The following is a 14,214-nucleotide window of genomic DNA, read 5'->3' as shown; positions in this document are numbered from 1 at the left end:
TGTGTGTGTGTGTGTGTGTGTGTGTGTGTGTGTGTGTGTGTGTGTGTGTGTGTGTGTGTGTGTGTGTGGTTAGACATTTAGAGAGGAAACAGACATGTGTGAGTCAGGGAGGGAGACATGAGATGAGTGTCCAGACAACCACAGTCATGCCGTATGCACTTGGGCCTTGTGATAACACAACTGCTGTGTGATTATAGCTTTATGGGCCAGAGGCACAGCTAGAAATGACAAGGTTTTGTGGCATGTTTTAGTCTTGAGTGCCGTCGTACACTAGACTGAGGCAGTCAGTGCAGTGTGAGACCTGACCGACAACTTCCTCCCCGTCAGTGGAGGCTGCTGAGGGGAGGACTGCTCATAATAATGGCTGGAACTGAGCAAATGGAATGGCATCAAACCATGTGTTTCATGTACACTATTTGATATCATTCCAATCTTTCCACTCCAGTCATTACCATGAGCCCGTACTCCCTAATTAATGTGCCACCAACCCTCTGTGCTCCCCCTTGTATTACATTGCTAGAACCACAGACTCATCAGAACTGTGACACAGGATTTATTAACTCCAAAGCTGTCAGTCGGTACCACAGGCGATTTATCTTTCTCCTCTACACGTTATTAAAACTTTCAATATAACATAGTAGAGTATACACTATATATACAAACGTATGTGGACATCCCTTGAAATGAGTGGATTCGGCTATTTCAACCACACCCGTTGATGACAGGTGTAGAAAATCAACACACAGCCATACAATCTCCATAGACAAACATTGTTAGAAGAATGACCTTACTGAAGAGCTCAGGGACTTTCAACGTGCCACCTTCATAAGATACCACCGAGTTCCAAACTGCCTCTGGAAGCAACGTCAGCACAATAACTGTTCGTCAGGAGCTTCATGAAATGGGTTTCCATGGCCGAGCAGCCACACACAAGCCTAAGATCACCATGCTCAATGCCAAGAGTCGGCTGGAGTGGTGTAAAGCTCGCCACTATTGGATTCTAGAGCAGTGGAAACACGTTCTCTGGAGTGATGAATCACGCTTCACCATCTGACAGTCCGACGGACGAATCTGGGTTTGGCTGAATGGAAGTAAGTCCCCACAGCAATGTTTCAACATCTAGTGGAAAGCCTTCCCAGAAGAGTGGAGGCTGTTATAGCGGAAAAGGGGGGACCAACTCCATATTAATGCCCATGATTTTGGAATGAGATGTTTGACAAGCAGGTGTCCACATACTTCTGTTCATGTTCATGTAGCGTATTTTCCATTCACACCTATGTTGTATATACTTTTATGATACATCCCCTGTATATTTAAGCAATAAGGCCTGAGGAGTTGTGGTATATGGTCAATATAACACGGCTAAGGGCTGTTCTTATGCACGACGCAACACGGAGGTAAACATATCCTCATCCTGAGGCAGACCTCTCACACTGCCTAAGTAAACATATCCTCATCCTGAGGCAGACCTCTCACACTGCCTAAGTAAACATATCCTCATCCTGAGGCAGACCTCACACTGCCTAAGTAAACATATCCTCATCCTGAGGCAGACCTCTCACACTGCCTAAGTAAACATATCCTCATCCTGAGGCAGACCTCACACTGCCTAAGTAAACATATCCTCATCCTGAGGCAGGTCTCACACTGCCTAAGTAAACATATCCTCATCCTGAGGCAGACCTCTCACACTGCCTAAGTAAACATATCCTCATCCTGAGGCAGACCTCACACTGCCTAAGTAAACATATCCTCATCCTGAGGCAGACCTCTCACACTGCCTAAGTAAACATATCCTCATCCTGAGGCAGACCTCACACTGCCTAAGTAAACATATCCTCATCCTGAGGCAGATCTCACACTGCCTAAGTAAACATATCCTCATCCTGAGGCAGACCTCACACTGCCTAAGTAAACATATCCTCATCCTGAGGCAGACCTCACACTGCCTAAGTAAACATATCCTCATCCTGAGGCAGACCTCACACTGCCTAAGTAAATATATCCTCATCCTGAGGCAGACCTCACACACTGCCTAAGTAAACATATCCTCATCCTGAGGCAGACCTCTCACACTGCCTAAGTAAACATATCCTCATCCTGAGGCAGACCTCACACACTGCCTAAGTAAACATATCCTCATCCTGAGGCAGACCTCTCACACTGCCTAAGTAAACATATCCTCATCCTGAGGCAGACCTCTCACACTGCCTAAGTAAACATATCCTCATCCTGAGGCAGACCTCACACTGCCTAAGTAAACATATCCTCATCCTGAGGCAGACCTCACACTGCCTAAGTAAACATATCCTCATCCTGAGGCAGACCTCACACTGCCTAAGTAAACATATCCTCATCCTGAGGCAGACCTCTCACACTGCCTAAGTAAACATATCCTCATCCTGAGGCAGACCTCACACTGCCTAAGTAAACATATCCTCATCCTGAGGCAGACCTCACACTGCCTAAGTAAACATATCCTCATCCTGAGGCAGACCTCACACTGCCTAAGTAAACATATCCTCATCCTGAGGCAGACCTCTCACACTGCCTAAGTAAACATATCCTCATCCTGAGGCAGACCTCACACTGCCTAAGGAAACATATCCTCAAATGAAATCAAATTGTATTTGTCACATGCGCCAAATACAACAGGCGACTTACAAGCCCTTAACAAACAATGCAGATTTTGTTTTTAAGTAAGTAAGAAAATATTAACGATAACGAGGCTATATACAGGAGGTACCAGTACCGACTCAATGTAGAGGCTATATACAGGAGGTACCAGTACCGACTCAATGTAGAGGCTATATACAGGAGGTACCAGTACCGACTCAATGTAGAGGCTATATACAGGAGGTACCAGTACTGAGTCAATGTAGAGGCTATATACAGGAGGTACCAGTACCGACTCAATGTAGAGGCTATATACAGGAGGTACCAGTACCGACTCAATGTAGAGGCTATATACAGGAGGTACCAGTACCGACTCAATGTAGAGGCTATATACAGGAGGTACCAGTACCGACTCAATGTAGAGGCTATATACAGGAGGTACCAGTACTGAGTCAATGTAGAGGCTATATACAGGAGGTACCAGTACCGACTCAATGGAGAGGCTATATACAGGAGGTACCAGTACCGAGTCAATGTAGAAGCTATATACAGGAGGTACCAGTACCGACTCAATGTAGAGGCTATATACAGGAGGTACCAGTACTGAGTCAATGTAGAGGCTATATACAGGAGGTACCAGTACCGAGTCAATGTAGAGGCTATATACAGGAGGTACCAGTACCGAGTCAATGTAGAAGCTATATACAGGAGGTACCAGTACCGACTCAATGTAGAGGCTATATACAGGAGGTACCAGTACTGAGTCAATGTAGAGGCTATATACAGGAGGTACCAGTACCGAGTCAATGTAGAGGCTATATACAGGAGGTACCAGTACTGAGTCAATGTAGAGGCTATATACAGGAGGTACCAGTACCGAGTCAATGGAGAGGCTATATACAGGAGGTACCAGTACCGAGTCAATGTAGAAGCTATATACAGGAGGTACCAGTACCGACTCAATGTAGAGGCTATATACAGGAGGTACCAGTACTGAGTCAATGTAGAGGCTATATACAGGAGGTACCAGTACCGAGTCAATGTAGAGGCTATATACAGGAGGTACCAGTACCGAGTCAATGTAGAGGCTATATACAGGAGGTACCAGTACCGAGTCAATGTAGAGGCTATATACAGGAGGTACCAGTACCGAGTCAATGTAGAGGCTATATACAGGAGGTACCAGTACCGAGTCAATGTAGAGGCTATATACAGGAGGTACCAGTACCGAGTCAATGTGCGGGGGTACAGGTTAGTCGAGGTAATTGAGGTAATATGTACATGTAGGTAGGGGTAAAGGGACTCTGCATAGATAATAAACAGGTTAGTCAAGGTAATTGAGGTAATTTGTACATGTAGTAGGGGTAAAGTGACTATACATAGATAATAAACAGGTTAGTCGAGGTAATTGAGGTAATATGTACATGTAGGTAGGGGTAAAGTGACTATACATAGATAATAAACAGGTTAGTCAAGGTAATTGAGGTAATATGTACATGTAGGTAGGGGTAAAGTGACTCTACATACATAATAAACAGGTTAGTCAAGGTAATTGAGGTAATATGTACATGTAGTAGGGGTAAAGTGACTATACATAGATAATAAACAGGTTAGTCAAGGTAATTGAGGTAATATGTACATGTAGGTAGGGGTAAAGTGACTATACATACATAATAAACAGGTTAGTCAAGGTAATTGAGGTAATATGTACATGTAGGTAGGGGTAAAGTGACTATACATACATAATAAACAGGTTAGTCAAGGTAATTGAGGTAATATGTACATGTAGGTAGGGGTAAAGTGACTATACATAGATAATAAACAGGTTAGTCAAGGTAATTGAGGTAATATGTACATGTAGGTAGGGGTAAAGTGACTATACATAGATAATAAACAGGTTAGTCAAGGTAATTGAGGTAATATGTACATGTAGGTAGGGGTAAAGTGACTATACATAGATAATAAACAGGTTAGTCAAGGTAATTGCGGTAATATGTACATGTAGGTAGGGGTAAAGTGACTATACATACATAATAAACAGAGATTAGCAGCAGCGTAAAAAAGGGGGTCAATGTAAATAGTCTGGGTAGCCATCTGATTAACTGTTTAGCAGTCTAATGGCTTGGGGATGGAAGCTGTTAAGGAGCCTTTTAGACCTAGACTTGGCACACCGGTACCGCTTGCCATGCGGTAACAGAGAGAACAGTCTATGACTAGGGTGGCTGGAGTCCTTGACCATTTTTAGTGCCTTCCTCTGACACCACCTGGTATAGAGGTCCTGGATGACAGGGAGCTTGGCCACAGTGATTTACTGGGCCGTACGCACTACATTCTGCAGCGCCTTGCGGTCGAATGCTGAGCAGTTGCCATACAAAGCGGTAATGCAACCAGTCAGGATGCTCTCGATGGTGCAACTGTATAGCTTTATGAGGATTGAGGACCCATGACAAATCTTTTCAGTCTCCTGAGGGGGAATAGGTGTTGTTGTGCCTTCTTCACAACTGTCTTGGTGTGTTTGGACCATAATAGTTTGTTAGTGATGTGTACACTCAATTACAGCCCCATTGATGTGAATGGGGGCGGTTTTGGCCCCCCTTTTCCTGTAATCCACAATCAGCTCCTTTGTCTTGCTCACGTTGAGGGAGAGGTTGTTGTCCTGGCCACGCAGTTGTGGGTGCGTGGCCACGCAGTTGTCGTGGCAGATCTGTTGTTGTCTACCCTTACCACCTGGGGGGTGGCCCGTCAGGAAGTCCAGGATCCAGTTGCATAGGGAGGTTTTTAGTCCCATGGTCCTTGGTTTAGTGATGAGATTTGAGGGCACTATGGTGTTGAACGCTGAGCTGTAGTCAACGAACAGAATTCTCACATGGGTGTTCCTTTTGTCCCGGTGGGAAAGCGCAGTGTGCTGTGCAATAGAGATTGCGTTATCTGTGGATCTCTTGGGGCGGTATGCAAATTGTAGTGGGTCTAGGGTTTCTGGGATGATGGTGTTGATGTGAGCCATGACCAGCCTTTCAAAGCACTTCATGGCTACAGACGTGAGTGCTACGGGGCGGTAGTCATTTAGGCAGGTTACCTTGGTGTTCTTGGGCACAGGGCCTATGGTGGTCTACTTGAAACATGTAGTTATTACAGAGTCATCAGGGAGAGGTAGAAAATGTCAGTGAAGACACTTGCCAGTTGATCAGCTCATTCTCTGAGAATGTTGACCTGTTTAAAGGTCTTACTCATATCAGCTACGGAGAGTGTGATCACACAGTCGTCTGGAACAGCTGCTGCTCTCATGCATGGTTCAGTGTTGCTTGCCTCAAATCGAGCATAGAAGACATTTAGCTCTTTTAGTAGGCTTGTGTCACTAGGCAGCTCGCGGTTGGGTTCCCTTTGTAATCCGTAATAGTTTGCAAGCACTGCCACATCCGATGAGTGTCTGAGCCGGTGTAGAAGGATTCAATCTTAGTCCTTTATTGATGCTTTGCCTGTTTGATGGTTCATCTGAGGGCATAGTGGGAGTTCTTATAAGCATCCGGATTAGTGTCCCGCTCCTTGGAAGCGGCAGCTCTAGCCTTTAGCTTAGTGCTAATTTTGCCTGTAATCCGTGGGTTCTGGCTGGGAGATGTACGTTCGGTCACAGTGGGGATGACGTCGTCGATGCTGAAGCCGGTGACTGATGTGGTATACTCCTCAATGCCATCGGATGAACATATTCCTGGAACATATTCCCTTCTGTGCTAGCAAAACAGTCCTGTAGCTTAGCATCCACGTCATGAGACCATTTCCGTGTTGAGAGAGTCACTGGTACTCCCTGCTTCAGTTTATGCTTGTAAGCAGGAATCAGGAGGATATAATTATGGCCAGATTGTGGACGGAGTTCAGTCCCTGGCCACGAGGAGTGCCGCTTCTGGGTGAGCATTCTCTTGTTTGTTTATGGCTTTATACAGCTTGTAGAGTGCGGTCTTAGTGCCTGCATCGGTTTGTGTTGGTAAATATACAGCTACGAATAATATAGATGAAAACACTCTTGGTGAATAGTATGGTCTACAACTTATCATGAGGTACTCTGCTGTTCTGTCTTGCAATCACTGTTAATTCTCCAGTGATTGCACGTTTGCCAGTAGGACGGATGGTGAAGGCAGATTTTCCACTCGCCGACTAATTCTCACCAAGCACCCAGATCTGCGCCCACTGTATTGGCGTCTCCTTTTAATGCGAATAAAGGGGATTTGGGCCTGGTCCGGGAGGAGCTGTAAATCTTTCACTTCCGATTCATTAAAGAAAAAATCTTCGTCCAGTCCGAGGTGTGTAATCGCATTCCTGATATCCAGAAGCTATTTTCGGTCATAAGAGACGGTGGCAGAAATATTATGTAGAAAAAAAGTTACAAACACCACGAAAAAACCCACAGAATAGCATGATTGGTTAGGAGCCCGTAAAACGACAGCCATCCCCTCCGGCTCCATCTCTAGGTGATCGCAGACCTCTCACACTGCCTAGGTAAACATATCCTCATCCTGACGCAGACCTCTCACACTGCCTAGGTAAGTATATCCTCATCCTGACAAGTGCAGACCTGAGGGTAGGGGCTAGATTACTCTGTCTCACCACTGGAGCCAGGGCCCCAGTGCTGCACAGAACCTGTTTCAACACCGCCTCTTCCTGGATCTTTGTCACATGGCCAAACATGACGCTATGTGTGGCCCCTTTGCTCAGTGAGAGAAGGAGAGAGAGAGAGAGAGTGAGAGAATAAAAGGAGAGAGAGAGAGAGAATAAAGGAGAGAGAGAGAGGGAGAGAGAGAATAAAATGAGAGAGAGAGAGAGGGAGAGAATAAAAGGAGAGAAAGAGAGAGAGAGAGAATAAAAGGAGAGAGAGATGTTATGTTAGGTAGTCTGTCCTAACAGGAGCATCATCTTGCTCAGCAGAGTGAAGCGGGAAACATTGCGTGATTCTACGATCCGTGCCGAGGTGCAGCAGCACCGGCAGAACATTTTACTCCAGTTGTCCGTCAGATTCCAGCGCCATTACTCTGCTCTTCATAGTCCTCTCAGCCCTCTCTCCCACACAGAGCAGAGAGCAGCTCCACTCCACCTAATGATGCGGTATGGTGTAGCTCTGCTGGCTGCCATCCAGACCAGCCTGGTTGTCTGCTACTCCCAGCCTAGACACACACAGAACAGAGCCCCCAGCTCACTATTCACAGCCAGACCTCTTATAGACACATATTCTGCTCCCCTCACACACTGACGTAGGTCCACTAGCTGATGTTGTATGACACATGGATGTTTTCTCTAGAGTACACCTCAACTGAGATGATATTCAGTATCACACACCTCTGAAGAGGATATTGTGTTAAAGTGTTGGGCCAGTAACCAAAAGGATGCTGGTTCAAATCCCCGAGCTGATGTGGTGAAAAATCTGTTGATGTTCCCTTGAGCAAGGCACTTAATCCTCATTTCTCCAATAAATCGCTCTGGATAAGAGTGACTGCTAAATTATGTGAATGTATGGGGGATTTGTACAGTATGAAGAAATCTATTGCAGACTACTCCAGTAGATTCCTGTGGATGTTGATAATTAATAGCCTTTCTCTTTTCTATCTAGTCTCACAGCCCAGTTCCAGCCAAAAAGTCCAAACTGGTGAAACTACACTCTCCCTCAACTGACAAAGAGAAGCAACCTGATTGGTTACAATCTCTATCAAAGTCAGCGAACAAGGTTAGTAGTTCTTGTTCTTCACTTTTTGTGTGAAATGTGATTTTTTTTTTCCAAGGTCAGGGGATCCTACAGATGTAGGATCTTAATGTGAGACTGTTTTCTGAAAATAATCCTGCAGCAACAGGACATTTGAATTATTATGTGGATTATAATTCATGTGCATTTTTTTGTTGGGGTTGATACATTTTTCATTATGGAAAATGAAGTCTGACATTTTTAAGGGGAAATTACAAACTTTAGAAGCCTTTTTAAACCTTGAATACACAGCAAGTTTGCATATCCTGCTGTGCAGGTAAATTCTATTTTTTTTTAAAGTGATCAAATTAAGATCCTATGCCTTTATACAGAGTCCTTGTCTAATTGACTGTGTTACCTTACCTTATACAGTTAGATACTTAATGTTGTCAATAGTCTTTTTAACAAACCTGTCACTTTTTTTCACTTTTCCTTTCCAGGGATGTTTTTCAAATTCCCCATTTCACTGTATTCTATATGAATTCTATATTTTGTCAGGATCTGAAACGGGTCCCGCTGAAACAGAGGTCGTCAGCCTTCCGGCCCTGGTCCTCCAGAAGTCCATCTGCTGGGGTGGAGAAGTCTACTGGTCACAATGAGAGGTCAGTCAGAGACAGACAGTCATGTTGTCATAGTTTCACTCATCCATTTCACCACACCACACTAAAGGAGTGTTTGGCCGTAACATTCCTAAGGGATTACAATGTAATGAGGACCAATAACTACATTGTCCGCTGCTATGATCCCTTACTTTATATTGTTGAAATACAGTAATTATGGTCACTTGTATTTTCTTGTCATAACAGATTCATCCACAAAAACATAGACACGTCTGTAGTGTCAAATGTGGCCCCAGCTTTGTTGGCCTACCAGAGAGAGGAGCAGGCCCCTGTGGGCCACAGTCAGGCTCTAGTCAGGGGAGACCAGCACATCAGCTCCAGACCAGCACCACAGTGTGGAGACTCCCAGCCTGGTCCCAGACCTGTCCACATCAACACCAACACTAATAACACAGCCAACGGTGTGGAGGACATGGAGACTGACAGGGAGATCGAGGTGGACGACTGTGATGACTGTGAGTATGACACACTGTTGTTCAGACATTCAGTAGGAGAAATAGGGCACCGTGACACAAATTACTCCAACTCTCAAGGACAGGCAACCTAACCCGTGCTAATACTACTGGAAGAAGGCTATGGTTAGATGGCCTGATCCCTGTGACAGAGCACCATCTAGTGGTTGGTCTGTGCAGCACAGAGCACAGAGGGCAATATCAACTTGCTTAACAGCAGATGTCGCTGCTGCTCCAATACATTTTTTAGGCTTCCCGCTATGAAAGGCCCAGTGCAGTCAAAAATGGGATTTCCTCTGTTCTATATATATTTCCACAATATGAGGTTGGAATAATACTATGAAATTGTGAAAGTTATGTTAATACCATTTTCGTGTAATAGATGTAATTTCAGCCTGTTTTTGAAGGATGGAGTTTCGACCTGCCTGGTGATTAGTTAATAGACCAATAAGAAAGAGAGTTCCAAACATCTCTGCCGATAACAGCTAGTTTTCAGTTTTCCTGTCCCCACTCAGACCACTCCCAGACAGTCCCTCTCCTCGCCCCTATCTGGGCACGAACCAGGAAACTTCTGCACACATTGAAAACAGCCCCCCTTGAAGCATCGTTACCAATAGCTCCACAAAACCCACGGCCCTTGTAGAGGAAGGGAAACAACTACTTCAAGGTCTCAGAGCGAGTGATGTCACCGATTGAACCGCTATTAGCGCGCACCCCGCTAACTAGCTAGCCATTTCACATCGGTTACACCAGCAAATTCTTACTTGAGAAATTGCTCTTTGCTAAGAAGCTATTTTGTTTCCTTCTGACCATTTTGATTGAATGCAATCACAGTAAGATACTTAATTATTACCCAGAAATGATTTTATATTGAGGTAAAATGGCTACATTGGATCTTTAACATAATGTTACATTTTTCTGTCTGTCAGACCCAACATTGGTCCCCTCCTTGGCATCCCCTCCCTCTGCCTGTTCCAGTGTGTACCAGACCCTGACCCCCCAGATCACCGTGAGGCCTCTGGAGGGCCCAGTCCGGCTGGTATTACCAGGGGAACCGTCATGCCCAGAGCTGGACACGCTGAGACAGTCCCTGTATGGATGCCTGGACTCCAAGGAGGCCAGGGAGAAGTTCCTGCAGGAGATTATTCAAATGAGAGTGAAGCAGGAAGAGAAATTGGGGGTTGCTCTGCAGGCCAAACTTAGTCTTCAGCAGGTAAACCTCACACTCAAGATCCAAAATGGCCCCCTTTGGCACAAAAAGGAAAACAGTTTCTTTATGTGTAGAGAAAATCTGTATGTGTCTTAAAAGATTATGTTTCTACACATAAAAAAACTGTTTTCATATATATATATTTTTTTTATTCCCCCACAGGAGCTGGAGTTTGTGAAGGTGTCCAAGAAGGGACGTCTTCGAGAGGCCATCGAGGCCAAGCACAATCTGAGGAAAGAGATAGATCACCTGCATATGGAGTGGGACAGGAAGATGAGGGAGGCTGACGAGTCCCGTGGCTATCTGAAAAGAGAGCTGGAGAGAGAGATACAGTTACGGGTCTGCGACAAAGGCTGTGAGGCTGAACGCCTGCGATCCAAGTACCCCACACAGGTAAGACCAAGATCCTAATGATATAGCATATATACTTAGGATATCATACTTAAAGAATCACACACACACACATACACAATTAACTGTAATTGAGTCATTGTATATGCTCCCTGACTGATGTGTATGTTCCTTTCTAGATTAAAGAGCTGCAGGTACAGCTGCATCAGGCGGAGGCGGACCGAGAGCAGCTGAGAGAGGAGCTACAGCAGGAGAGGGAGGCGCGGCAGAGCCTGGAGAGGGTGGTCAAGGACCTGCAGGCTCAGCTGGGAGGCCCACAGGACAACGTCATGAAACCCCCAACACACTAACACAGAGACACACAGACAGACATAACACCCCAATGGATCCTAAAGATGCATGCAGTGGACTGGAGTCAGAGACGTAAAGCAAGAGGGTGGATACAGACTGAATTGCGCCTCTTGTTAAGGGAAAGAAATTCAGTCAATTAAAGATGTTTGTTGGAGCAAAGTCAAGATGTTTTCATAGTATGAAAAACAAATCTTCTGATTACTGATAGGAGAGAAATGGACATTATTATAATAATATATGAACTTCATAGGGTGAACTGGATAGAAGCATGAATACGCATGTCGTACAGCCTACAGATGATAAGAAATACACTACATAGAAGACACCTCACAAGTGACTTTAGAGCCCTCAGTCAGATTCCTGAAGCTTTTTAAGGATTTTATTTTGGTATAAGCTATTTAAAAATGTAGAAATAGAGCTACATAATGTTACTTGAATATAAAAGAGGAGTGATTGTTTTCATTTTCAAATGACAGCTGCAGATGTAACTCTTGCATGTGCCACACAATCTCGGTACACTTTAAGGTATTACAAACCACTGAAAACAATGGACACCAGATGACCACTATTTACTTCATTCAACCGATCAGTTTGCTTCATTCTAATGTTTTCATTTTGATGTTGTACAGGAAATGTTGCCTGAGCAGCACTGCTATCCTACAGGCAACGCTCACATACATATTTACACATTCACATACAAACATATTGGCCTATGTATACCAGCTTCTCTACCGTGTGTATTTGTGTTCTTGTATTTAAAGCCTGAAGTATTTGGGATTGTGTGGTCTGGAATCAGTTCCAGCCACCGTTTGTTCTCATCTTAAATATTTTATGAAAGTGTTACTTTTTACAATCGTTATACAGCTTAATATGGTTTGTTTTTTAATTGTTTTGAGATACAGTATATTGTGTATGAAACCAAACCATGTGACAAGTGTTTAACTGTGCTTGTCCATGGAATGGAGTTCCGCCCACATAAAACACCTTTGATAAAGCTTTATCTTTGGTGAATTGAGGTATTTTGTATCGAGTACTGTAAAATAATTTATATTCTGAAATCATTTCCTGCTTGTCAATTATAAGCAGCATACATTTTTAGTCACTGGTTTTAGGGCTCTTTGAAAAAGCAACATGTGCTGTTTATATGAACAACATTTCTACATATACAAAATATGGATATATTTTTTTACTTTACTAAAAGTAATTGCACTTTTTAAAAATAAAATTGCATTGTGCATTTAACTCCCTCTTATGTTTTTCAACTCGCAAATGAACATGAACATAGAATTGAACAACATCATTTAATGACCTCTTGTGTAAATACAACGTTTAAGGATGATATTGTGAATAATATTTCTGTCAATAAGTTTGCTTGCTTCACACCTAAATTGCATATGAATATCATTTTGACTCATACTTGAAACCAATAGAAACTATATTTGAAATGTTGATATTCTAGTTTCGTTATTGTTCCCCTTCAATATCATCTGAAAGCAATGTGCATTTATTACAATGGATTATGGGTAGAGAAAAGAAGAGGAAAGATTGCTAATTGACCGATCAGTGATCTTTGTCAGATGGAGACAAAAACAGAGAGAGAACATTTAAAATGTCCTCTTTATTTTCTTTCTTCAATGAGAATTTTCAGAAAATATATCTTTTTTGATGTATCGTTAAGTGTGTACCAAAACCAAGACCAAAATAGAAACCTGAAGACGATATCTCAGCATCAATTCCTTTATCAGGTTTCTCAATGCTAAAGCTCCAATTAGGATAAATATTACAACTTCTCTGGGTTTCATTCCTAGGTGCTCTCTTATGTATTGTAGAAGAAAATAATTTTATGTCTCATGTACCAGTTACGACTATTATCTCCCCACTGAATACCTGTTGGGTACAATGTAATAACATTATACATTGTGTTTATGCTCTTGTTGTAGTTTTGGTTTGTAAGTGGGGTTTGTTTTTGCCGCTTGTTTCAGTGTAGATTTGTTCTTTGAAAAACCTGTATAATACCCATTAAAAATCAACTCAACCATATTCAATGGTGTGTTTAATATTTTACTACTGTCAGCGAGTTACAAAGTGTAACACTGTTATGTATTCATATCTAAGAAACAGGGACAATTTAAAGGCACAACATGTAACTTCTTTGTCCTCTGTGGAATGGGACAAAATGCACAAACAATTAATGCTCAGACAAAAACACACACACATACAGTATGCAGAAACAAACATAAGACAATCAACAAGCCAATCATTTCAGCTTTCCGTTTTTTATTCATTTGTAAACGTTTCTAAAAACATAATTCCACTTTGACATTATGTTGTATTGTGTGCAGGTCGGCTAAGCCACAAAGTGGTAGGTCACAGAACGGGACTGCTGAAGTGTGTAAAAACCATCTGTCCTCAGTTGCAACACTCACTGCTGAGTTCCAAACTGTCTCTGGAAGCAACGTCAGTACAAGAACTGTTCATCGGGAGCTTCATGAAATGGGTTTCCATGGCTGAACAGCCGCACACAAGCCTAAGATCCAAGCGTCGGCTAGAGTGCTGTAAGGCTCGCCACTATTGGACTCTGGAGCAGTGGAAACGTGTTCTCTGGAGTGATGAATCACGCTTCACAATTTAGCAGTCAGACAGACAAACCTGGTTTTGGCAGATGCCAGGAGAACACTACCTGGCTGAATACATAGTGCCAACTGTAAAGTTTGGTGGAGGAGGAATAATGGTCTGGGGCTGTTTTTCATGGTTCGTGCTAGACCACATAGTTCCAGTGAAGAGAAATCTTAACACTACGGCATACAATGAAATTCTAGACGAGTCTGTGCTTCCAACTTTGTGGCAACAGTTCGGGGAAGGCCCTTTCCTGTTTCAGCATGACAATGC

The 14,214-nt window shown here is 43.4% G+C and overlaps 1 protein-coding gene across 1 annotated transcript in view; it reads left to right on the top strand.

Annotated features, from left to right (window-relative positions):
- Positions 1 to 13,365, top strand: part of LOC112247341 (ski oncogene) — a 60,320-nt gene extending 46,955 nt beyond the window's left edge. The window contains exons 2-7 of the mRNA XM_024416088.1: positions 8,213 to 8,326; positions 8,840 to 8,943; positions 9,148 to 9,416; positions 10,343 to 10,626; positions 10,786 to 11,016; positions 11,154 to 13,365. Coding sequence (XP_024271856.1) covers positions 8,213 to 8,326; positions 8,840 to 8,943; positions 9,148 to 9,416; positions 10,343 to 10,626; positions 10,786 to 11,016; positions 11,154 to 11,324 — 1,173 coding nt within the window. The 3' untranslated portion in view covers positions 11,325 to 13,365. The remainder of the gene's footprint in view (positions 1 to 8,212; positions 8,327 to 8,839; positions 8,944 to 9,147; positions 9,417 to 10,342; positions 10,627 to 10,785; positions 11,017 to 11,153) is intronic.
- The last annotated feature ends 849 nt before the right edge of the window (positions 13,366 to 14,214 follow it).

Source organism: Oncorhynchus tshawytscha, linkage group LG02 (assembly GCF_018296145.1).
Source record: "Oncorhynchus tshawytscha isolate Ot180627B linkage group LG02, Otsh_v2.0, whole genome shotgun sequence".
NCBI lineage: Eukaryota > Metazoa > Chordata > Actinopteri > Salmoniformes > Salmonidae > Oncorhynchus > Oncorhynchus tshawytscha.
This window is presented reverse-complemented; position numbering and strand designations above follow the sequence as displayed.